The following is a 22,096-nucleotide window of genomic DNA, read 5'->3' on the forward strand; positions in this document are numbered from 1 at the left end:
TCTCATTAATTACTTTGGTAAACTCTATACATCATCACATGGTTGGAGATAATATAGAAAATAGTTTCACAGATGCGATCGTACTTACACTAGTGAATATAAACACTTCGTTACAATTTAATTACGTTGATCTCACAAACTCTAAGCTTAATTAAGAGTAGTTTCGTCTTGTGACTGGTGACTTGTGTGAAGTTCTAAGATCACGTAGTCGAACCAAACTTAAACCAAAATAGTTTTGTGTGTGTGTGTTACATTAGTTTTCTTGCATTTGTAATGACATTAACAATTTATTATAGTCAAAAATAGCCTAAACTAATTGCATGGTTGACATAAATTAGTAAAATATATGATCTCATAGATGCAATCAAACTTTGGCCTTAAATTATTGTTTATTTTATATTATTAACATGTTGTTAAACTCGAATAAGTAATTATTTTTCTGTTCACTTAGCTTTTATAAGTAAACTATGTTGAGAAAATTCAAAAGCTCTCACTCAAACGATGGCTGAACCATCTTTTGCTCGTCTCTCTCTCTTGTTCTTCGGGTTTCTCCTTACCTTCGCCACCTATTCTTGGGTCTTTGGACCAGACTCAGGCTTCTTGTTCGGTACCCGAGTCAAGAAAACTCTCCGGTCGGATCCTAGGGTCCGGTTTGACCATTCTACCGAGAAGCCTCATCATCCACTTGATCCACTAACGGTGCGAGAAATCGAGAGAGTCAGAACCGTACTCTCGGGTTATGACCCGGGTTTTGGTACCGGGTCGGCCACGGTTCACTCCATGGCTCTCGATGAGCCGGACAAGACACGTGTAGTCCAGTGGAAGAAGGGAAACAAGCTTCCATCAAGAAGAGCTGCGGTGGTAGCGTATTGGGGTGGTCAAACGCATGAGATAACGGTGGATCTTGATTCGGGTCGGGTCGTTTCTGATTTGGTTAACCCGACTTCAGGGTACCCGATTCTCACCGTGAACGACGTCTACGCTGCTGCGCAGGTATCATCAATCGTTTTCTTGAAAAATTATTCCGGTTTAGCTTAGTGGTTTTGATTCGGTTCACTTCCTGACCAACACGTAGAAATGTTACAATGCACAGAAAAAACAAACAAAACTATGGATAGATCTTGTTTGGTTAGTAGTGGGTATCACTTCTTTATTAGTTTTATTTTATTTTTCTTCTTTCAGTTCAGTGATTATTATGTGGATATCCAAAAAGTGAATCGACTTTAACCATAATTAGACTTAACTTAATTAATTACTATTTCTCTAATGAATTTTTAAGTCTCAGGTTCTGTTCTTTTTTTTTGCTTTGGTACAAAACTATATTTGGTCTATAACACTTTAATAACGTTTGTCAACAACAACATTGGCAGGTACCTTTGAAGAGCGTCGAGTTCAACCGTTCGATCGAAGCACGCGGGGTTAAGTTTTCAGATTTAGTTTGCATCACGCCGTTCGCGGGATGGTTTGGACCGGAGGAAGAAGGACGTAGAGTCATAAGAGTCCAATGTTACACGTTACAAGGCACTACGAACTATTTCATGAGACCACTCGAAGGTCTTCATGTAACGGTCGATCTAGACAAATTGGAGGTTATCAAGATCGTTGACAAAGGTCCAATTACTATTCCCAAAGCCTCCGGTACTGAATACCGGTTTGGTGTTCATAATAAACCGGTGCATATGGATCGAGTTAACCCGATTTCGATGGAGCAACCGGATGGTCCGAGTTTTAGAGTCGAAGATGGACATTTGGTTAAGTGGGCTAATTGGGAATTCCATATTAAAGCTGACCAACGAGCCGGTATGATCATATCTCAGGCCACGGTTCGTGACTCCGAGACAGGTATATATAACCACACCATAAACTCAATATGTCGTTATGTCACTATGACAATATCATTTTTGTAAATTAACATAGAGAAGTAACAACTCTTGATGTATATATTTCTTTGTGGATAGAGCAGGTAAACCAAGAAGTGTGATGTACAAAGGATTCCCATCAGAGTTGTTCGTACCATACATGGACCCTGAAGAAGGATGGTACTACAAAGGTTATATGGATGCAGGCGAGATTGGTTTAGGACCAACAGCCATGCCGCTCGTGCCTCTCAACGATTGTCCTCGAAATGCTTACTATATAGACGGTGTTTTCGCCTCAGCTGATGGGAGACCCCTTGTTCAGCCTAATATGATATGCTTGTTTGAACGCTATGCAGGCGATATTAGTTGGAGGCATTCTGAGATATTATTCACCGACGCTGACGTAAGTACTCTTTGGTAATATTAGTTGGAGGCATTCTGAGATAGTATTTGGAACTAATAAGGTTGTAAATATGGTTTAGCTTTGTATGGGAATTAGTTTCTAAATTTAAGATTTAACAGGTAAGAGAGTCAAGGCCAAAAGTTACATTGGTCGCTCGAATGGCAACTACGGTTGGAAACTACGACTATATTTTTGATTGGGAGTTTCAAACTGATGGTTTGATCCGTGTTACGGTATGTCAAAACATTGTCTTTTTGTTTGGTTTTGTCTATGAATATTTCTCTTTATTGTCAAAATGTCAAGTGCTTACCTTATAATTTAATGCTATGTTAGGTGGCAGCTTCAGGGATGTTAATGGTGAAAGGAACACCTTACGAGAATGTAGATGATTTAGGTGATAAAGAGGACGACGCTGGACCGTTAATCTCTGAAAATGTTATTGGAGTGGTCCATGATCATTTCATAACGTTTCATCTAGACATGGACATTGATGGACCGGCGAATAATTCTTTGGTTAAGGTTCATCTAGAGAAAACGAGGGTTCCAAAGGGAAAATCGCCGAGGAAGAGTTACTTGAAGGTCAAGAAATATATAGCCAAGACTGAGAAAGATGCTCAGATCAAATTGAGCCTTTATGACCCATATGAATTCCACATTGTTAACCCGAACCGAAAATCTCGGGTAGGAAACCCGGCTGGTTACAGGATCATACCGGGTGGTAATGCAGCGAGTTTACTTGATCATGATGATCCTCCTCAAATTCGTGGTGCATTCACCAACAATCAGGTATTTAATCTTTAGGCTATGTTTTTTATATATGGAGATTCTGATTAGCTGAAATCTCGGTTTACGAGTTAATTTGTCGAAATGTTTTGGTTATTTTCGGTTCAGATATGGGTGACTCCGTATAACCGGTCAGAACAATATGCCGGGGGAGTTTTAATTTACCAAAGCCATGGTGATGACAACCTACAAGTTTGGTCAGACCGGTACGAAACTAACTAATGCACCATCCCAATTGAGTCATACCGTTTCTGATTAGAGTTGATTGGTTTAGTTGGAACATTTCTCTGATTATCTTTTGTTTTTGTGATGAAACAGGGACCGTCCGATCGAGAACAAGGACATAGTGTTGTGGTACACACTAGGGTTCCATCATGTACCTTGCCAAGAAGATTATCCGGTTATGCCAACCGTTGCGGCTAGCTTCGAGCTTAAACCGGCCAATTTCTTTGATTCCAATCCAATTCTTGGCGTCGCGCCTTTCTTCGACAAAGACTTACCGGTCTGTAAACCGTTTGCTTCATCTTGATCGGTTCGGGTCTCACACACATAGTTTTAGATCAGATCAAACCAACCAACACTTGTTGAAGTTTACTTACCGTTTTTGCAATAATACCAAAACGTTCAACATATGATTCTTAGAGAAGAAAGCCCATAATAAATGATATAAGAAATTTTTTATTTTGTTTCATTAACTAAATTAATTTTTAGTGTACTTTTCTTTAAAGTTTCATTTTTTTTTCTACAAACCCCATACACTAGTATATCGGAATTGATTCTCTTCAGGAGAGAACTAAACAGGGACCGATTGACCTACATGGAAAAAACAAAAACCTCGTGCCCTCGTACATTTCGCAAGTTTATCAGCACGGAAGTTCAACACTCTAGAAATAAGCATAATACTAAACTCGACAAAACTTTCCCGTAAAAAAGTGAAATCCTGAATTTCCGAAGCAAAGGCGGGCCAATCCACTCCTTGAACAAGCATAGTGACCAAATCCAAACAATTTGTCGCAAATATAACTTTGTCAAAAGGGTTTCTAACTCTGCGTGAAGAGGCGAAAGACTCCGTGGGGAACGTTTTAATCATAATAGGATCACTTGATCACCCACAGAGGCTATCCATCCATGCCCACAGCTTGACTCTTTCTCCAATGTAATCCTAAAGTTTCATACTTTCTACAATGTATTTGGTGGTACTGCATAAGTTTGATTGGACAAACAAAACAGAAAATATTGTTTTCTTCGGTGAAAGAGAAAGTCTCTCCAGATATTATTAAACTAAAAAAATAAATTTACAATCGAATAAAACGTGGACGTCCAACCCCATTTGCATCCTCCAATAAAATAAAATAAAAAAACCTAAATCCAAAGAAAAATATAGTTAGCTAACCTATCCGCAAACACAATTCGTTTTCTTATACACATACGTAACTTGGATATAAAGCTATGGCACAACCGTATCAGAAAAAAACATCGGATAATATTCAGTTATCTCTGTATAAAGAAAATCGACCACCAGTTCCGAATCTATCTCCAAATCCACCCGCCTAAAACCTCGTTCCCAAGCAATCACTAACCCATAATATGCTCCCCACAACTCCGCCATTGGTGCTAACTATGCTTAGAAACATTATTAAAGTATTAAACATTATGCTTAGAAATATTGTTGGTTAGAAACAAAAATGTATTAGACTGAAGTAATTAAAGTGACTAAACGATGTGACGAATTTAATCACAACTGTAATCATTATTAAACAAATAGCATTGATACACGTTTTATGATGAAAAATAAAAATTAACCTTATTTAAGAAAGTAGAAACTATGATTAGTATGGTTGGTGAACCTAATGATGCTTTAACTTTTCAACACTTTACTTCATAACAGCAGGAAGGATGTTTTGTTTTTGTCAAACTCATATCATCAACCGATTCAATCGTTTCACATGAGTTCCATCTTATCAAGCATCCTTCCTGCTCCCGAAGATCCCGTTCTCAGTGTACGTACTCTAAAGGCCTCTTCATTGATGCATACATACAAATTAAAGTTGTGTTTATGTTAATCTCTTTTCTTCTTCTAATATGATTATGGAAACAGCTTATTTTTGGTTTTAGAGATGACCCTAGTCCGGTTAAGTTGAATTTAGGCGCAGGTGCCTATCGGACTGAGGTAAATTTGTCAGATCTTCATAATCCTTATATGGTTAAGTTAATTAACCATTCTATGACCTCATGTTTTGATTAGTTTAGTCTTCTATTTGGCTAATTATTTTTTGTTTTTCTCCTTAAGGAAGGAAAGCCTCTTGTTCTTGATGTTGTAAGAAGAGCAGAGCAACATTTAGCTAACGACCTGTAAGTTAAATATTTCGTTAGATTAAAGCAACTTTTGTGTATATGAAAAATACTCAAATATTTTGAAATGTAACACAAACTCAAACGTAAGAAAAATGTAATTCTCCGAATCCATTTTTTTTTTTGGTTTTTTGTTCATCATTGTTTATCATTATTCTATTAGTCTTATTGAGTTTATGTTTTAGTTTTTTTTTTTCTGGTTTAAACCTCAAAGGTCGAAGAACAAGGAGTATCCACCCTTTAGTGGACTTCCTGATTTTAATATATTGAGTGCAAAGCTCATCTTAGGTGATGATAGGTAAATTATATATTCACACTGCTCTTTAAAAAAAAATTATGTTACAGTATTTTGTATTCTACTATAAGTCTACAAATATTGTATTTTTGTTTTTGTTTTTTTGGGCAGTCTTGCATTGAAAGAGAAAAGAGTTGTTACAGTCCAGTGTTTGTCTGGTACTGGTTCTTTGAGAGTTGGAGCTGAGTTTCTAGCAAAACACAACCAACAAGTAAATAGTTTCACTACTTCTTTCGCGTAATGGCTGTAACTTGCTTTTGAAGAACTATCAGAATTATTTTACACTGTTTGTTCCTTTTTGGATAATTGTGTTTCTCATCTTTTTACAGCTTACTGTGTTTCTTCCCATCCCAACTTGGGAAAATCATCTAAGTATTTTTACTATGGCGGGTTTATCTGTAAATCATTTCCGATATTATGACCCGAAAAGCCGAGGACTCGATTTCAAAGGTTGTCTTTGAAATTTCTGTCCAAAAAACTCTCTGTTTTTACATTGTAATTTACATTTTATCTTAGTTCTGTTTGTTCTCATTTTGATTACTGTTTGATTGACCCATTTACACCAAATTTTCACCAATTTTGTCAATATATATGACCCCAATATGTTAAGTGTATACCAGTCATTGTTCTAAGGGAAGACTTGATTTCAAACAGGCCTACTTGAGGATCTTGGCAGTGCACCGTCTGGAGCGATAGTGGTCTTGCAAGCTTGTGGGCATAACCCTACAGGAGTTGACCCAACACTCGAACAATGGGAACATATTAGGCAAATAGTGAGATCTAAAGGCTTGTTACCCTTCTTTGATAGTGCATATCAGGTAAAGTCATATATTTATAGTGCTAATAGCTATTTTTATCTTTAAAAGTGTTATTAATTTTCTATATTTATCGCCTTGTCATTGTGTGTATTCATCTTAATCTTAGGTAAAAAAACGCAACATGATTCATTATTTTCTCTTTAATTTTCTTAGGGTTTTGCTAGTGGTAGCCTTGACTTAGATGCACAAGCGGTTCGTATGTTTGTTGCTGATGGAGGTGAATGTTTGATAGCTCAAAGTTATTCCAAAAATTTGGGTCTCTATGGGGAGCGTATTGGCGCTCTTAACATTGTAAGCAACTAAACTTCTCTGTTTCATTTGTCACTAAAATGTGAATGAAACAACATCGGACCATACTATAATCTTTGTGGGTCAAATGATATGAAGGTGTGCGAGTCAGAAAATGTGGCTAGGATAGTTGAAAGCCAAGTGATACTTGTCGTGAGACCAATGTATCTCTGCCCACCTATCCATGGAGCATCCATTGTTACCACAATTCTTAAAGACAGGTACAAATGTCTTACATATATGAAGGAGTTAGAATCATCATTGATGTGTGGAAATACTTATTTATATAACATTGTTTGATCAGCTTCGTTCAAAGTTTCTGTAATACGTATTGGCAGTGATATGTACAAGGACTGGACCATTGAGCTGAAAGGAATGGCTGACCGCATAATAAGCATGCGTCAACAGTTATATGAAGCCATAAAGGCTAGAGGTTGGTTGGTTTGATGTATTTTTTTTTTTTTTGTTCCTTAGTTTTTATATTTATTTTGTTAATCTTCTCTCAGATTTGAATCATTTCATAAGTTTTGCTCAGGCACACCTGGCGATTGGAGTCACATTGTTAAACATATTGGAATGTTTACTTTTACCGGATTGAATGAGGAGCAAGTTCGCTTCATTGCCAAAGAATATCACATTTACATGACTTATGACGGGTAAGCTAAGGGAATGAGAATTAAATAGCAAAGTATATAGTTTAATCTTTTAGTTAAGAGAAATATTATGAAAAGTATATATATTTAGGCCTTTGATGACAATACATGATAGTTATAGAACTTAAAAAAAACATATATGTTTATAGAAATAACATCTCTAACATATGAACGGAATATAAATGAAAATATGACATTTGACTTATTTCTTTTTGCAATTTTGGAAAAGGAATATTTGCTCTTTTTTTTTTCAAATTTTCAAAGAATATAATTCTTTTTCCATTTAAGTTCATTGTAAATACTTGAAAAGTAGGCTATAGATATTGATTTATTTTTGTCTCATAGTCTTATAGTGGGCTACATGCATAACCACTATTCAAAGTCCCGAATGGGAATGACTTGAAGCATTTGATACCGTTGTTAAATTAGACCATTCACTCCAATCACATAAATTCAATTTTATTTATTTGTCTATTTTCATGAAAAACAAAACTTAGCTTCAAAAAATGTTTGTGGTTATTTGCAGGAGGATAAGCATGGCAAGTCTAAGTTCGAACACAGTGCCTCAACTCGCTGATGCTATACATGCTGCTGTTACTCGCATCTCCTACTAAGTTTGTGGTTCGTTCTTTGTTGTTCTTTGAACAACACAAGTTGTATTAAAACTTCGATATTGGTTCACATCAATTACATAAGAGAGCACTAAGAAATCACATATGATGGTTGATTCATATACAACAAACCAAGTTTGCAAAACAAAACTCATAAATCATACTCAAATTATAATAAATAGTATACGAACATGGGTGCCACTCACAACTCAAATGATGAATTATCAGATAATACATAACACGTGAACCAAAAATACTTTTATATATAATAAATCATTAAATAAGTTAAACCATAAGCAAACAAATCTCGAGAATTATTGAAGAAACAATAAACCGGGTTAAACAATCGGAAAACCGGGTAAATCCGGTTTAAGAGTTTCAGAAGAAGATGGATGAGATCAAAGACAAGACCACGGTGGTGGCTACTCCATAACCGGCGACCTTGTTTCCAGCTCCGGCGTCTTTCTTGGTATTACTTCCTGCTGAAATATTTACAAATCCAACATAAGACAAAATCCTTCAATTATAGAGATAAATTATTATAAATAATAGTACTGTATTAATCTAAAATTAATCTGACATGCATTTTTTTTTCTGGGTCAAAATCTGACAAGTGTTTATTTTTTATGGTTTTGTCTGATTTATATTCGAGACAAAAAAAAATAAAGTACACACGTCAAAGCTGGCATTCACACTCTGTTTATGTCTTTTTATATTTTTTATAGAAAAAAAAGCAGAGAGAAATCTAGGAAAATAATAAGTTTGATTCATTGAATCAAAACTGAATTGTTTTGACTTGACAGACTAATAATAACACATTTTGATTTGGTTAATAAAATCTCTATCGAATAACTCAATTAATACACAATCAAAGCGATTAGAAGCTACTTATAAAATTTAATTTTCAAAACTCGAAAAAATTAGGAAAGTAATTGTAAGGGAGACTAAAGGAGTGGGTGAAGAGTTTTGTTCATACCTGGAGGAGGTAAAGCAGCTTTTGGCGATGGAGCTCCTTTAGCTGAAAAAATTAAACAAAATCAAAACATAATTAACACTGAATTACCAAATTATATACATCTCAGATTCATTATCTTAACATCAAATATGTTTCCACTAATCAAAACTATGGCAATTATTTCTTAATCCACAGATCCATTACATGTAACCCTAGTGGTTTTTTTGTGCTAGTGTTACTGTTATAGAATAGGAGAGAGAGATCTGAGAAATATAAAAATTGCTTACTGTTACAAGCAGAGATATTAGTATCGACATCGCATCGACTGCTGAGACCAAGAGCTTGAGCAGTAGAGACATTGAACTGAGCGAGCAAACCAGGAGTTGTGTAGATGGTACATAGACAGCTAAGTTCTTTCTCAACAGCTTCTTCGATCGAGTCACAACAAACCTTGGACGGCTTCGTTGTTATGTTCAAGTAGCTGAAGCAAGGGACTAGCTTACTCACACACTCAGTCTGTGCTTCCACCATAGGCACCGAGACCAAAGCCATCACCGTCATCGCCGCCGCTAAGATCATCATCATCGCCTTCATCATTTCTTCTCTCTCTCTATGAGCTTTATCTTTCTTTTGGGTTACTTGTGAGTTTTGGTTTTGCTTTTGGTTATAAATATTTATAAACTTTGCTTAAGAAACCTTTCGCATTTTAACTTTTCTTTAATATATTAATAATAATCTTTATCTTTTTTTCTTGATAAGTTATGTCTCACATACTTCAACGAGAAGATTGTTTTTAGGTAATGTAATTAATTTTATTGAAAATGATGGTTATAATGTAATTGGTCGTCTTATCTAGATTCTAGGATGAGTCAGTCACGTTTTGTTTTTATTACTAAAATTTTCTTCAATTTGTAACCTATTCCTATATATGCTAATATCTTATATCTACCCAAAAAAAAAAAAAATCTGTAAAATAATTGTTGAAATTTCCTTGTAGCCACCAGTACGACGACTAGGTCAACCTGATCTACCTTTCAGATATATATCAAGAATTTATTTAACAAATGTTTTTCTTTCAGACAGAACAGAACATAATCTTAAAAAGTATAGTCAAGATCTGACCACACTTTTTAAACCAGCTCATTCCAGTTTTGTAGGACTAGTTCTAATTTGTTATTTTAATAAACATTCTTAATACTAATAAGCCCGCGAGTATTAATACGGGCCACGAAAAGGCCTTACAAGGATTGGGTTAATTGGGCCTTTGCACGGCTTGGAAAATCTAACACGTGGGCGAATTAAGATCGTTTCAACGGTTACGATTTGATCGAACGTCTCAAAAGCAATTGTAAATTCAACGGTCACAAATAGTCCCGCCATTAAAACAGATAAGAGAAGTAAAGTTAAAGAGATAACGTAGCTCATCCAAAAAAAAAGCAGAGCTCACTCCCAAAAAAATATAATCTAATGGCTACGCTTTCGTTTGGAATCGCCGCCGCCGCCGCAACCACCGTCCGTACAATTCCGAAGTTTAGTACAAGGAGGAGCAAAATCTCCTGCGAATGGGTAAAGATTTGATCATATATATAAAAAAAACTTATCTTTGAGATTAAATTTTCATGAAAAATTGATTCTTTTGTACTGATTAATATCGAAAGGAAGGATCCGAAAGGTGTGTTAGGTCCGCCACAAACTGGTCATATAGCTCGTCTTGAGTTTAAGCGTAGGCTAGAGAGAGATTCAGAAGCCAGAGAAGCTTTTCAGAAACAACTCCGTGAGGAGAAAGAGCGTCGTCAAGCTCTTCGACAAGTAAAAATCAGATCTTTTGTTGTTGTTTTTGTTGCAATTATAGTGATTTGGTTTTGAATTTTGATTGTTTTACTGATTTTTGTTTTTTGGGTTTTGTTAGTCTAGAGTTGTACCTGATACTGCGGCGGAGCTGATTGAGTACTTTCTTGATACTGAAGCTCAGGAGATCGAGACATGGGTGATAAATTCTAGTATTTGGGTGAATGAATTCTTGAATTTGAATGTTCTGTGTTCGATGAATTGTCTATGCAGAGATGTTTTTATGCTTTGCTTTCTTAAGTGAATCTGTTTTCGTCGAAATTATTGAAACTTGGGTGATAAAATTGCATTGAATTGTGTGTGTTTGATGAATTTTCCCTGTGAAGATGTTTTGGTGCTTCTATATTCGTCGAAATATTGAAACATGGGTGATAAATTCTAGTATTTGGGTGAATGAATTCTTGAATTTGAATGTTCTGTGTTCGATGAATTGTCTATGCAGAGATGTTTTGATGCTTTGCTTTCTTATGTGAAGATGTTTTCATTGAAATATTGAAACTTGGGTGGTTAATATGGGGATTGGAGATGTCACTATAGTTTGGTATGTTGCACGGTTTATTAGAAGACATAAATGAGCTCATGCTTACTGTAATTTTTTACAGGTTAAACGACGAATTCTTTGCGCAGATTCGACTTGAAATTGGGCAAATTCGGTTTGCTGTTACAAAGACTGCGGTAAGACTTGCTTCAAACAACATTTAATCGGTAATCGGTAATCGAATTCGACCACTTACCTTTTTGTTTGTGGCAAAATCATGTAGGAAAATGAAGACAGATTAGTCGAGCTTGAAACACTTCAAAAAGCTTTAGAAGAAGGAATAGGTTTGTGCCGCTTCTTTGCTTCATAGTTTAACTGACTCATCCATTGACTGGACTGATATTGCGGCTTCTGATTACTAATCTTGTTATGTTACTCTTGCAGAGGCGTATGACAAGATGCAAAATGAGCTTATGACTGCTACAAATAGCTTAACCAAGATCTTAACCTCAACCGATATAAAAACAACAGTACGTGACCTTAACCATAAACTCATAACCACTTGAGAGCTTCATGAGATGAATTTATGACATTGTTTTGATTATTTTATACAGTTGTTAGATATGGTGGAGAAAAACGAAATCAACAGATCTTTGTTGACACTTCTTGACGAAAACATAGCAAATGCATACAGAGGAAACCAGGTTAGTCTCCGGTTAACCTATTTGGTTTGATTGGTGTTAGGTTTTGGATAAACATTTTTTTCGAAGTAACCCCAAAGTATCAGTGCCAAAACATAAATGAACTTATAGTCGTATGAATTCAAATGTAAATTTTGCAGAAAGAAGCAGGAGATTACATGGAGAAGATACGTGCTTCGCTTCTAAAGTACTTGACAGTGTAGGAACATATATACGAGTCTTGGAAAGATTTACTTCCCAAGATTTCGAATGTAATTTTCTATTATATAATCGAGTAAAATGTATTTATATATTTGTTTTGTTGAGTAAAATGTATCTGTTTTTTTGCCAATGATGTTCTATATCTTTAGGGCCACTTCAAATCTTCCAAGTCATGATAATTTTGATGGGAAAATAACCCATATCAAATACAGTAATACTATGATACAAATTTGATTTTGCTATTGATATATGTAAATCTACTTTAGTAAGCTTTTTTTTCCTTCATTCATTGCATTGTCTGTTTAGTATGGGACCAAGTTTCGCTGTAACGATCAATTCTCTTTTATTTCGTAATAAAAGAAATAAAACAAACGAAATAAAAGAAATAAAACAAACTCCTTTTAATTATAAAGTTCTACTACTGTGGAAAATCAAATACATGAATAAAGTAGTATGCATGGGAACCTAGAAAGAGGAAAGAGGTGACATTTATGAAATTGAAAACTATTGGTTCCAACTTCCAAGCATGGCCCTTCGTTGTTATCTTTTGTTTCCACTGTGACATAGTTATCCTAATAATTATTATCCTTCACATGCATATGTTTTCTTTTTTTGGTTATATCTTTTGTGCTACGAACATGAGTTAAAAGACTATAGTAATAATATAGTCAAATCAAAAATGACTCAAGAAAATAAATAAAGAATCATGCCCACTTGTCTGTCGTCTTCTTTTAGCTACCGACGTACGGTTTTGGTCTTAGATTCTTCTTTTTTATCGGCGTTTACGAGTAGATTCACGTGAGTGTTTTTTTTTTTCTTTATTAGTCAACCATGATATGTAATTGTTCTTACAACCATGTAACCTTTGATATATAGATTCTTTTTTATAATCTACAAATTTTAATGTAATTTCTTGACAAGGCTAGATGGTGTATGAAAGGAATTGTCAATTCTAAATGAGTTTTCATTTCATGATAACAGTAATTAAAAGAATGATAGTAACTCTCCATACCTGTTTATGTTGACCAGAGACAAATAGAAGTTTAACTTTTAGGTAAAGAACTTCCCTGATTATTCGGATCAACGCTCATCCGTTTGCTGCAAATTTTATAGTAAACCAAAAAGAATACGTACGCATGAGACCATTGTCGTTTATATCCCATTATTATGATCTCTTCTGGATAAGCATCGCAAAATGAACACAATAATGCATCGGGGGAAAAGGTAACTAATTAAATACTACTACAAAAGTTGCAATTGCAATTTATACTTTAAACTATTGTCATTCAACTTATGGCATGTGGATATGTGTTAATCGTTAGATGACTCATCTTTAAACTATACTCTGCACATTAACACATGTAATTTACTTTTTTTAAAAGGATCATCAGTTCATCACCATGTAGAGCTAGATTTTCTCAGTGGGATTTTAACCAAAGTGATTGTAATATTTATATAAAAAGATTTATTTGTAAAGAAAAAAAAGTCTCTAGTTTGACCTAAATTAAAACCCTATATAAACAACACCTTCTTGTACACTTTCTCCTCACTTCACAAAAATACAAACAAAAGCTAGAGGGAGAAAAAACATTATGGAGCTGAAAAATAAAATCTTTCTTGTTCTACTTGTATCAATAACCATTCTCCAATCTTCATCCGCAAACCCAAGTCGCTCGGAACCAGACCGGTTCATTGTGTCGTCATGCCAAACCACACGGTATCCATTATTATGTGTGCATACACTCTCTGCTTACGCCACCAAGATCCGCCACAACAATGATCAAGATCTCGCCCAAACCGCTCTTACCATCAGCTTGGCTCGAGCCAAGTCTGTTTCTATCTTCGTCGCTAAACTAACCAAAGAGTACGCTTTTTAATTCTTTTTTAAACTAACCAAGATCGGTACTCTCTGGTTGCATCCACCAAACCAGAGTGTAAGAGTTTACAAAAGTTCTTCTCCTAACATTTTCTTCTTCATGTATATATATAGGACACCAAGATTCAAGCGTAGAGAATATTTAGCAATCAAAGATTGCATCGAAGTGTTAGGCAATAGCGTGGACCGGTTAGCTCAATCGGTTAAAGAACTAGGTCGAGCTGGCCATGCTGTGGCTAGTGAGGACTTCATGTGGAAGATGAGTAACGTTCAGACATGGGTCAGTGCTGCTTTGACTGACGAGACAACGTGTCTAGATGGGTTCTCGGATCGAGCTATGGGAGGCAAAGTGAAGAGGCTGATTCGGTTTAAAGTGGTTCACGTTGCTCAAGTCACTAGCAATGCTCTTGCTTTGGTTAATCAGTTTGCAGAGAAACGAAGTGTGAAGCTTCCCTAAATTGATGAGTTTTTGTTTCTTTATATGTGAAAATTTTGGTTTGTATGTGAAAGTTTGAATCTAAAAAAGTTGTATAAATTGTTATCTTTTTGTGTCGGTCGGAAAAGAAAACTAGAGAGATTGTGTAACGATCTTTGTAGTGTTCTGTATGATATTTTAATTTTAAGATAATTATATATACATATACTTCATATTGGCATATACTAACTTCTACGTAAAGATATTACTGAACCATATTAATTGCAGTTTTTGAGATTCAAACTTGAGCTCACTAATATTTTCTAATTTATTTTGCTACGTGTAAACATTGGTAAGGGTGTCGTTAAATGAGTCCACTCCTGAAGAAAATTTTCTATAGTACAAATTTGAGTTATGTAAATCTTCTTGTAATTTCTAAGATAGTTTTTTCTTCTGTGAACATTGAATTACTTTAAGTTCACCTAACATGTGTTCTCTAAGCTATATACTCCTACTTGACAAAAGTTTTAGTCATTTTTTCTTATGTAACGAATAAACAGAAAATAATAAAACATAATAAACAGAGGAGAACGTTTGGGAGACAAGATTTGTCCAGAGACCAAAGTCTTGATTTGTTTCTAGTGATTTCAGGACAAAATTTAACGTATTTTATACTAGTCGTAATACATAATAATTTGACACCAACCATGATTAAATAATACTGAATATCAAATCATTTTGATACAAACACCTTAAAAAAAGAAGAAGCCAATGATACACATCTTAATACTAACAGCTGTATAATTGATCACATGAACTGTAATTATATGATGACACACAGAGTTGAACTACTCACTCGACATTTTTAATTCTGAAATGGATCACTGATTCGACAATATCATTAGATAGCACTCTTTTCGTTTTAGGATTTTATTTGAGAAGAAAAAAAACTGACGCCCTCAAATATTTTAAAAAACCAATTTTTTTTTTATATCTCCTTTGCTTATAAATTTCCAAATTTTGAGAAAAGGCATATTTAACGAACTCTAGTAATTGACAGTGATTAGTCTACTAGTGTCTGTATTATAGACTTATAGTTGTGCTTACAATTTTGTTCATGTGCTCGAAAATGACAAACGTCGCCCCATAAGGACAGGACAAGAGTTTCAACGACAACTACCAAATTTTGTGATATGAAAATTTTAAATAAATCGAATACGAACTTTTGTTCCCCGCAATTAACGGTTTTGAAAACTCAAAAAAGACGAAGAGAGAAAACAGTATTCGGCAGACATAAAAGACGATACATATTCTAATGTTTTGAAAATGACGTTTAGCTATTATAATGATGAACCAATATAATTCTACATTTGAATAACGTTCTATAAAAGTTGAGTGCCTCATGTTACTATACAGTTATACCTCCCAATTTTAGCCAGGTCTCGAGTTTGGGCTGGGCCTGAATGGACTATCTATGTTGTGGGATGTGTGACTTTGAAAGATTTTTTTTTTTTCAGTTTACATGTTCAAGATTTGAATAGTGTGTCTAAATTTAATCTCTAAACCATGATTATCGGAAGAGTAGATATGGTACTTTAATAAGTAAGTTCAATACTTTCTGATTGATTTTACATTTACTAAAATGTTACTAAAATGTATTTTTGTACCATAATCTAAAACTACTATTCAAGCTCACTTTTACTTTTGTCATTCAAATGGAAAGAATAATTTTAAAAACTTAGAGTAAACAGAATAATTTAAAAAAATTAGAGTGGTTTTATTTACTAAAAAATTAAAAAATTAATAGAATTTTTAAGTTGGGGAGATAGACGATAAAATCATACGAATGTAGATAATAATTACTATAAATAATACGAAAACTTAATCTCTTTATCTTTTGCAAAAAGAGAAAAAGAAGATTCGTTTTAGCTTTTGTTTCATTAAGATTGAGTATGTGACGGCCAAGTGCCGACAAAAGATAAATCTAGAGATCATGTTCGAAAGCTAACGCAAAAAGCAAACCTAAAAGATAAAAAGATAAAAAAAAGATAGGAATGCATGATTGTCCAAACCTGAGACGATGATGCCAAGTTTTTTTGGTTGATTAGTTTCGGATTATTAGAATTATATGATTTCATATTTGATAATACGTACTTACGATGTCAGGTTTAGAATCTGTATTTACAAATCCATGCAAACGTAAGCTGTGACTTGGGATATCTTAATCAATATGGTTAAAAAACATATAACAGAGATGGACACATAAGGCCAAGAAAATAGAAGACTAATATGATAATAAGATTTCGTATACCTTTTACCAATAGAAAAGTATATGTTTGCATGCAATATAGCGATTTATGATGTTAACTTTTTGGCCATCGATCGGTTACGAAATTAAATTAAAAAAATCTGGCCATTGTTAATTACGTCTACGGAACATGTAATGGAAACGAATGTAACAGAGATTCATTATTGTGAATATGACTGTGCTCTTGTGATTCTAATTTGGCGTCTATAATATATAATATATATCATCAATCATAAGACTAATCAACTATACTCCTTCGTGTTGATTGTAACATGCGCGCAGCTGCGCAAGCAAACAACACTTCAAGGCCAACAGTGAAGATTGAAATGAAATAGTGAAAATGGTAATCAAACAAAACAAAAACTAAAATCAAAGTAAAGAAAAAAATTTATAATGCGAAAGAGCCAAAGCAATTTGTCTTTTAAATTATTCGTTAAAATGGTCAGTTTTGAAGTAGAAAATATTAATTAATTCCAAATCATTCATTTAGTTATTCATTTTTTTTTTTTGCAAGAGATAAATTATCTAATTCTGAAATTTTCGAGGAAAAAAGTTAAGAAATCCTGCTTCTCAATGTAAATACGTGCATATGATATGAAATATACTTGAATGCATATTACATGATATATACTTGAAATTAATTGTTATATATACTCTCAAAAGAAGAGATTTTTATAAGAGAATTATGTGTAATCCTTGGAAAAGTAGAAAAAGATGATAACATAAAGAAACATAATATAAAAAAAAACATAATCCTTTGAAAGCATTTGTAATTGTTCTTTCTCATAAAAACCAGGTTTTGTCCCTCTAATTGTGGAGTTCAGAGGCAAAGCACTACAGAAGTAACCAATTTTAGTGTCTTTTTGTTTTCTAATGGAAAATAGCTAAAAGAGATATATTAATTTTATTTTTTTTGAATCTAGATATATTAAGTTGATACAATCAAAACCTAGATACGAGTATTGTAAAATCAGCATGATAATTAAACGTTTTTAGAAATCGACCCACGTAAAACATGAATGCTAGCTTGTGCCTTTTTCTAAGTTTTTTTTTTTGGTGTGACTTAAGATAATGTAGTAGTCACAATGTCAGTTCAAGCCAGGGGCGGATCTAGAAAATTTATTCAACGGAGACAAAAAAATAGTAACAACCATCAAATATTAAATTATTGAAAAACATAAAATTGTCATATAAAACTTTTAAAACATCTTACAAAACTACCCGACGCTCATTTAACAATTGAAACCTTTTTATCACATTTTCATTTGTGACCGCTTCAAATAATTCTTTTTCAATATAGCAAACAAGACAATCACTTAGAAATTGGTCTCCAATTCTATTCCGTGCAGATGTCTTCACCAATTTCATTGCAGAAAAACATCTCTCAACACTTGCTGTAGCAACTGGTAAAGTTAGAACTAATTTCAAAAGCCTATAAACCAAGGGATGTGCAAGATGTTTTTGAGTATATGTCTTTTGAAAGAAAGGCTCTGTCTGTTGATACACTATACTCTAGCCAAGTACCGTATTTTTCAAACCAAGCTGGATTAAATCGTCTTGTTGCATTACTCATCTTTGTTCTTTTAAAAGAATGACCAGAAGGTTGACATGGACCTCTAACAAGATATTTGCGTCTTACCTCGTCTCTTTGATTCGGATGATAACTTACTATCTCTTTTCTCTTAGCTGGATCCCAAGGCAGATCATCGACATTGGTGTTATCTGGATCCAATGGTTGATCATCGACATTGGTGTTAGCTGGATCCAGTGGTTGATCATCAACATTGGTGTTAGCTGGATCCCGTGGTTGATCATCGATATTGGAGTGTGGCGTTGGTTTAGGAATTGGTTTGTAAAAATTTTTCATATTGGTGATTTAGCTATAAAACAAAAACATGTTATTAGTTAAAAATTTAGAAAACCTACAGTAATAATGTCACATCACACTATAATAATTTCTATAAAAAAGCAGGAAAAAGACTCACTAATTGATATTTGTTGACTTGCACTTGTTAATCGTCGTGTACAGCAAAAAAAACCAGAGGAAAAAAGAATAGGAGAAAAAATAACAACACACTAGGTTTAGGTCTTTAATTTATTAAGTTAGTTATTTTAGGTTTATATATTAATATTTTTGTTTGCTATATGGGTTGATAACTTGATATTGGGCTTTTGTTCGGTGGGGACAAAAAAAGAAGGAATAACAATTTTAGTAGAGTCAGATTTTTTTTTTTTCTAATTTTTAATAATTTTTTAATGTATTTTTTTTTTTTTTTTTGCTGGTGGCAGCTGCCCCACCATATGATATGTGGGTCCGCCCCTGGTTCAAGCCATCTCTTGATATCAAGTATACGCAACTCAAGTGGTTCAAAGCATGCAGATAAGGGCATGTAGTAAAAAGGCAATGCCATAAATTTGAGATAGGCATTCAAATCACTATCTTCAAGTAGCGTATATGAGAAAAGTTTTTTTTTAAGAAAGATTGGTTCATGCATTTATATTTTTACTATACTTCTTTTAGACAAACAAGTTTAGTATAACTGTATTATAAGAAGCATGGGCTAGCAAATATTGTTTTGAATGAGCAATGACTTCATTTGCTTATGCTAAAGATCAAAATTTTTCTAAACAACACGTCAACTCGTACGTACGTACATACACATGATCACAACTACGTTTTTGAAACCGTAGTAAACAAATATCATCGACAATTAATGCTAAAAACATGTAACGTTTAGTTTTGTAATCTCAAGATTATTAGAAAGATTGAGTCTAATTAAACATTTGCGAATAAATTTTTAGAATCTAGAGTCTTCATGATGATACCGTTAGAAGCGAATAACTACGGTGGTCACTGATTTAATTTAATTTCAAAGCTTTAATTTATTGGCGATATCCCCTATGAATTTATTTTATTTTCTGATAGACGTATAGCTTCAATAAAATTGGAATTATATCGCTGAACCAAACTCTAGTTGGTCTAATTAATTCACTATATATGTATATATATATATATATATATATATATATATATAAGTTAAGCAGAACAAAAATATATTATAGAACAAGGTCAAGCTTCTTTTATACAGAAACTATGAAGTTCAAATAACTAATTATCACAGCTAATAAAGACAATATATATAATTTCTATTAACTTAATATGCTTTTCCTTAATTGAAAAAGAAGCAATATCAGAGAACTAATGTGTGTGACTAAAAACAACCTAATAAAACTTTAATGAAAACTAATACAAATAATTTTCACTACTTCAATTATTTTCATATAGACTCAATATATTGTAGGAGAGAAAGCTCCTTTTTGCTAAATATTTCACGCAACTATTCATTAATTACATTAAACATACGACTTAAATATATGTTTGGAAAAAAATAAATAAATTATTTTATATAAAATTATTTATGTATACTTGCAAAAAAAAAAACAAATTCTAAATCTAAATCTAAACTTTTATTTGATGTCAAAAAAAATAAAAAATCAAAACTTTTATTTTTGTCGTTTGATAATATATGAGACAAATTCAGAATACGTTAAACATATTGAGCCAGATAATTGGTAAACCTTCCTTACCAAAAAACTCAGCTCCAATCAAATAAAGTTATTAGATATGATTGAGTTATTAATATTAGACTCAACTAATTTTCTTTTTCACAAGTTTCTTTTTCATAAATATTATATTATTATCACATGTTCTATATATACACATTAACACGCACATGCACATTAGTTTCACCTTGGCCATTCCTCTTTAAAGAAAAAAAAAATAGAGTATCGAAAAATAGAAAGCACAAAAGAGAAAGCATGAAACTCTTACCTCAAATCCATATGCTTCTTCTCTCCATAGCCATTCTTCTCTTCATCACACCATCATCATCATCATCATCATCATTATCACCATCTCCATCATCATCGTCACCCTTATTATCACCATCATTATTACCATCACCATCAAAACCATTATCACCATCACCACCACCATCATCATTATCACCATCACCATCAAAACCATTATCACCAACATCACTGCCACCATCATCACCACCACCATCATCATTATCACCATCATCACCACCACCATCATATACATCACCAACATCACCACTACCATCATCAATCCCACCACCATCATCACTTCCACCATCATATTCATCACCAACATCACCACCACCACCATCATCATCTTTATCAACACATCAAAACCAAACCAACTTAGATTACATCAAAACTTCATGCAACCTCACAATCTACAAAACCCTTTGCTACACCTCTCTATCTCCTTACGCCTCAAAAATCATTTCCAACCCTCAAAAACTATCCGTCACAGCCCTTAATCTCACTCTCTCCTCCGCCAAGTCCGCCTCTACATTCATCAAAAACATTTCTCATGGAGGTGGCCTAACAGGTTTGGAAGCAGTTGCGGTTGCTGATTGCGTCGAAGAGATTGGAAACTCGGTGATTTCGCTTCAAGATTCGATGAGAGAGTTGGACTCGGTCAACCATACAGATATTGCCAAGTTTCAGATGGTCATGTCGGATGTTGAGACATGGGTTAGTGCTGCTCTCACGAATGATGAGACGTGTATGGATGGTTTCAGCCGAATCAAATCAGTCGTGAAAGATTTGGTTCGGCAACATGTTGTTCAGGTCGCTCGGCTGACTAGCAACGCTCTCGCTCTCATTAATATGTACGCTTCCACGCAAGAAAACTTATCATATAGTTAATACACCAAAAAAAAAAAAAATACTTCTATTACAAAACTATGATTGTTGTATGCATGCATGTGATGTATACTTTAGGTATTGTGAATTTTTTTTCTGTGTATAAACATTGTTTTGTGAAGATTTTAGTATATTTTTGACCGAAAGTGATTCATCATTATAATTAGAATCATAATCATAGTCTGTCATGTTAAGCAACCTAGTTATATACACTTGTATTCTACCTTTGTTTTATCAATAATATTGTATTCATAACCTTTGATTTTGTTTATCTTTTCACAGTTTGTTTTGTACTAATTTTCGTTTTTTTTTTTTTTTTTATAACATGTGGGATATATTAATTTAGAACGTACTTATAAGACTTGGTATTGAAAGAGTAATTGGTTAGGAAGAAGAAAATCATAAATGAAACACGAGACGATCATCAGGCTTTTCGGCTACTTAGTTATTATTGTGTAATGTATGTGTCACTTGATGAACACTCCACCCACACAAAATCATATTGATCCATATTG

The 22,096-nt window shown here is 33.7% G+C and overlaps 6 protein-coding genes across 7 annotated transcripts; 5 read left to right on the forward strand and 1 right to left on the reverse strand.

Annotated features, from left to right (window-relative positions):
* Window positions 1-412: 412 nt before the first annotated feature.
* On the forward strand, window positions 413-3,755 carry LOC17894129 (primary amine oxidase). The gene is made up of 7 exons (XM_006300733.2): window positions 413-993; window positions 1,371-1,842; window positions 1,964-2,262; window positions 2,382-2,495; window positions 2,596-3,048; window positions 3,154-3,251; window positions 3,364-3,755. The coding sequence occupies exons 1-7, from the start codon at window positions 502-504 to the stop codon at window positions 3,572-3,574; spliced, it is 2,139 nt and encodes a 712-aa protein (XP_006300795.1). The 5' UTR covers window positions 413-501; the 3' UTR covers window positions 3,575-3,755.
* Window positions 3,756-4,938: 1,183 nt separating this feature from the next.
* LOC17896323 (aspartate aminotransferase, cytoplasmic isozyme 2) lies at window positions 4,939-8,212 on the forward strand. Its single transcript, XM_006302274.2, has 12 exons — window positions 4,939-5,045; window positions 5,144-5,215; window positions 5,336-5,397; window positions 5,612-5,695; window positions 5,804-5,903; window positions 6,022-6,142; window positions 6,347-6,510; window positions 6,664-6,801; window positions 6,898-7,019; window positions 7,137-7,231; window positions 7,334-7,454; window positions 7,978-8,212. The coding sequence occupies exons 1-12, from the start codon at window positions 4,992-4,994 to the stop codon at window positions 8,063-8,065; spliced, it is 1,221 nt and encodes a 406-aa protein (XP_006302336.1). The 5' UTR covers window positions 4,939-4,991; the 3' UTR covers window positions 8,066-8,212.
* Window positions 8,213-8,305: 93 nt separating this feature from the next.
* On the reverse strand, window positions 8,306-9,643 carry LOC17894324 (non-specific lipid-transfer protein 6). Of its 2 annotated transcripts, none has more exons than XM_006302900.2 (3): window positions 9,305-9,643; window positions 9,039-9,080; window positions 8,306-8,541 (listed from the first exon to the last, which is right to left on the reverse strand). In XM_006302900.2, the coding sequence occupies exons 1-3, from the start codon at window positions 9,612-9,614 to the stop codon at window positions 8,441-8,443; spliced, it is 453 nt and encodes a 150-aa protein (XP_006302962.1). In that variant the 5' UTR covers window positions 9,615-9,643; the 3' UTR covers window positions 8,306-8,440. The 2 variants fall into 2 exon arrangements, with proteins under 2 accessions (XP_006302962.1, XP_006302963.1); XM_006302901.2 differs by having other exon boundaries at window positions 8,306-8,544; window positions 9,305-9,641.
* An 803-nt stretch (window positions 9,644-10,446) lies between these two features.
* LOC17896576 lies at window positions 10,447-12,399 on the forward strand. The gene is made up of 8 exons (XM_023787964.1): window positions 10,447-10,583; window positions 10,680-10,826; window positions 10,927-11,004; window positions 11,442-11,540; window positions 11,627-11,687; window positions 11,788-11,873; window positions 11,958-12,047; window positions 12,185-12,399. The coding sequence occupies exons 1-8, from the start codon at window positions 10,485-10,487 to the stop codon at window positions 12,245-12,247; spliced, it is 723 nt and encodes a 240-aa protein (XP_023643732.1). The 5' UTR covers window positions 10,447-10,484; the 3' UTR covers window positions 12,248-12,399.
* A 1,410-nt stretch (window positions 12,400-13,809) lies between these two features.
* On the forward strand, window positions 13,810-14,764 carry LOC17894571 (pectinesterase inhibitor 9). Its single transcript, XM_006302754.2, has 2 exons — window positions 13,810-14,109; window positions 14,236-14,764. The coding sequence occupies exons 1-2, from the start codon at window positions 13,838-13,840 to the stop codon at window positions 14,576-14,578; spliced, it is 615 nt and encodes a 204-aa protein (XP_006302816.2). The 5' UTR covers window positions 13,810-13,837; the 3' UTR covers window positions 14,579-14,764.
* A 5,863-nt stretch (window positions 14,765-20,627) lies between these two features.
* Window positions 20,628-21,814, forward strand: LOC111832050 (pectinesterase inhibitor 10). The gene has a single exon (XM_023788260.1). It carries the CDS (start codon window positions 20,664-20,666, stop codon window positions 21,582-21,584), a length of 921 nt encoding a protein of 306 aa, XP_023644028.1. The 5' UTR covers window positions 20,628-20,663; the 3' UTR covers window positions 21,585-21,814.
* The last annotated feature ends 282 nt before the right edge of the window (window positions 21,815-22,096 follow it).

This window comes from Capsella rubella, unplaced genomic scaffold, assembly GCF_000375325.1.
Source record: "Capsella rubella cultivar Monte Gargano unplaced genomic scaffold, Caprub1_0 scaffold_2, whole genome shotgun sequence".
Lineage (NCBI taxonomy): Eukaryota > Viridiplantae > Streptophyta > Magnoliopsida > Brassicales > Brassicaceae > Capsella > Capsella rubella.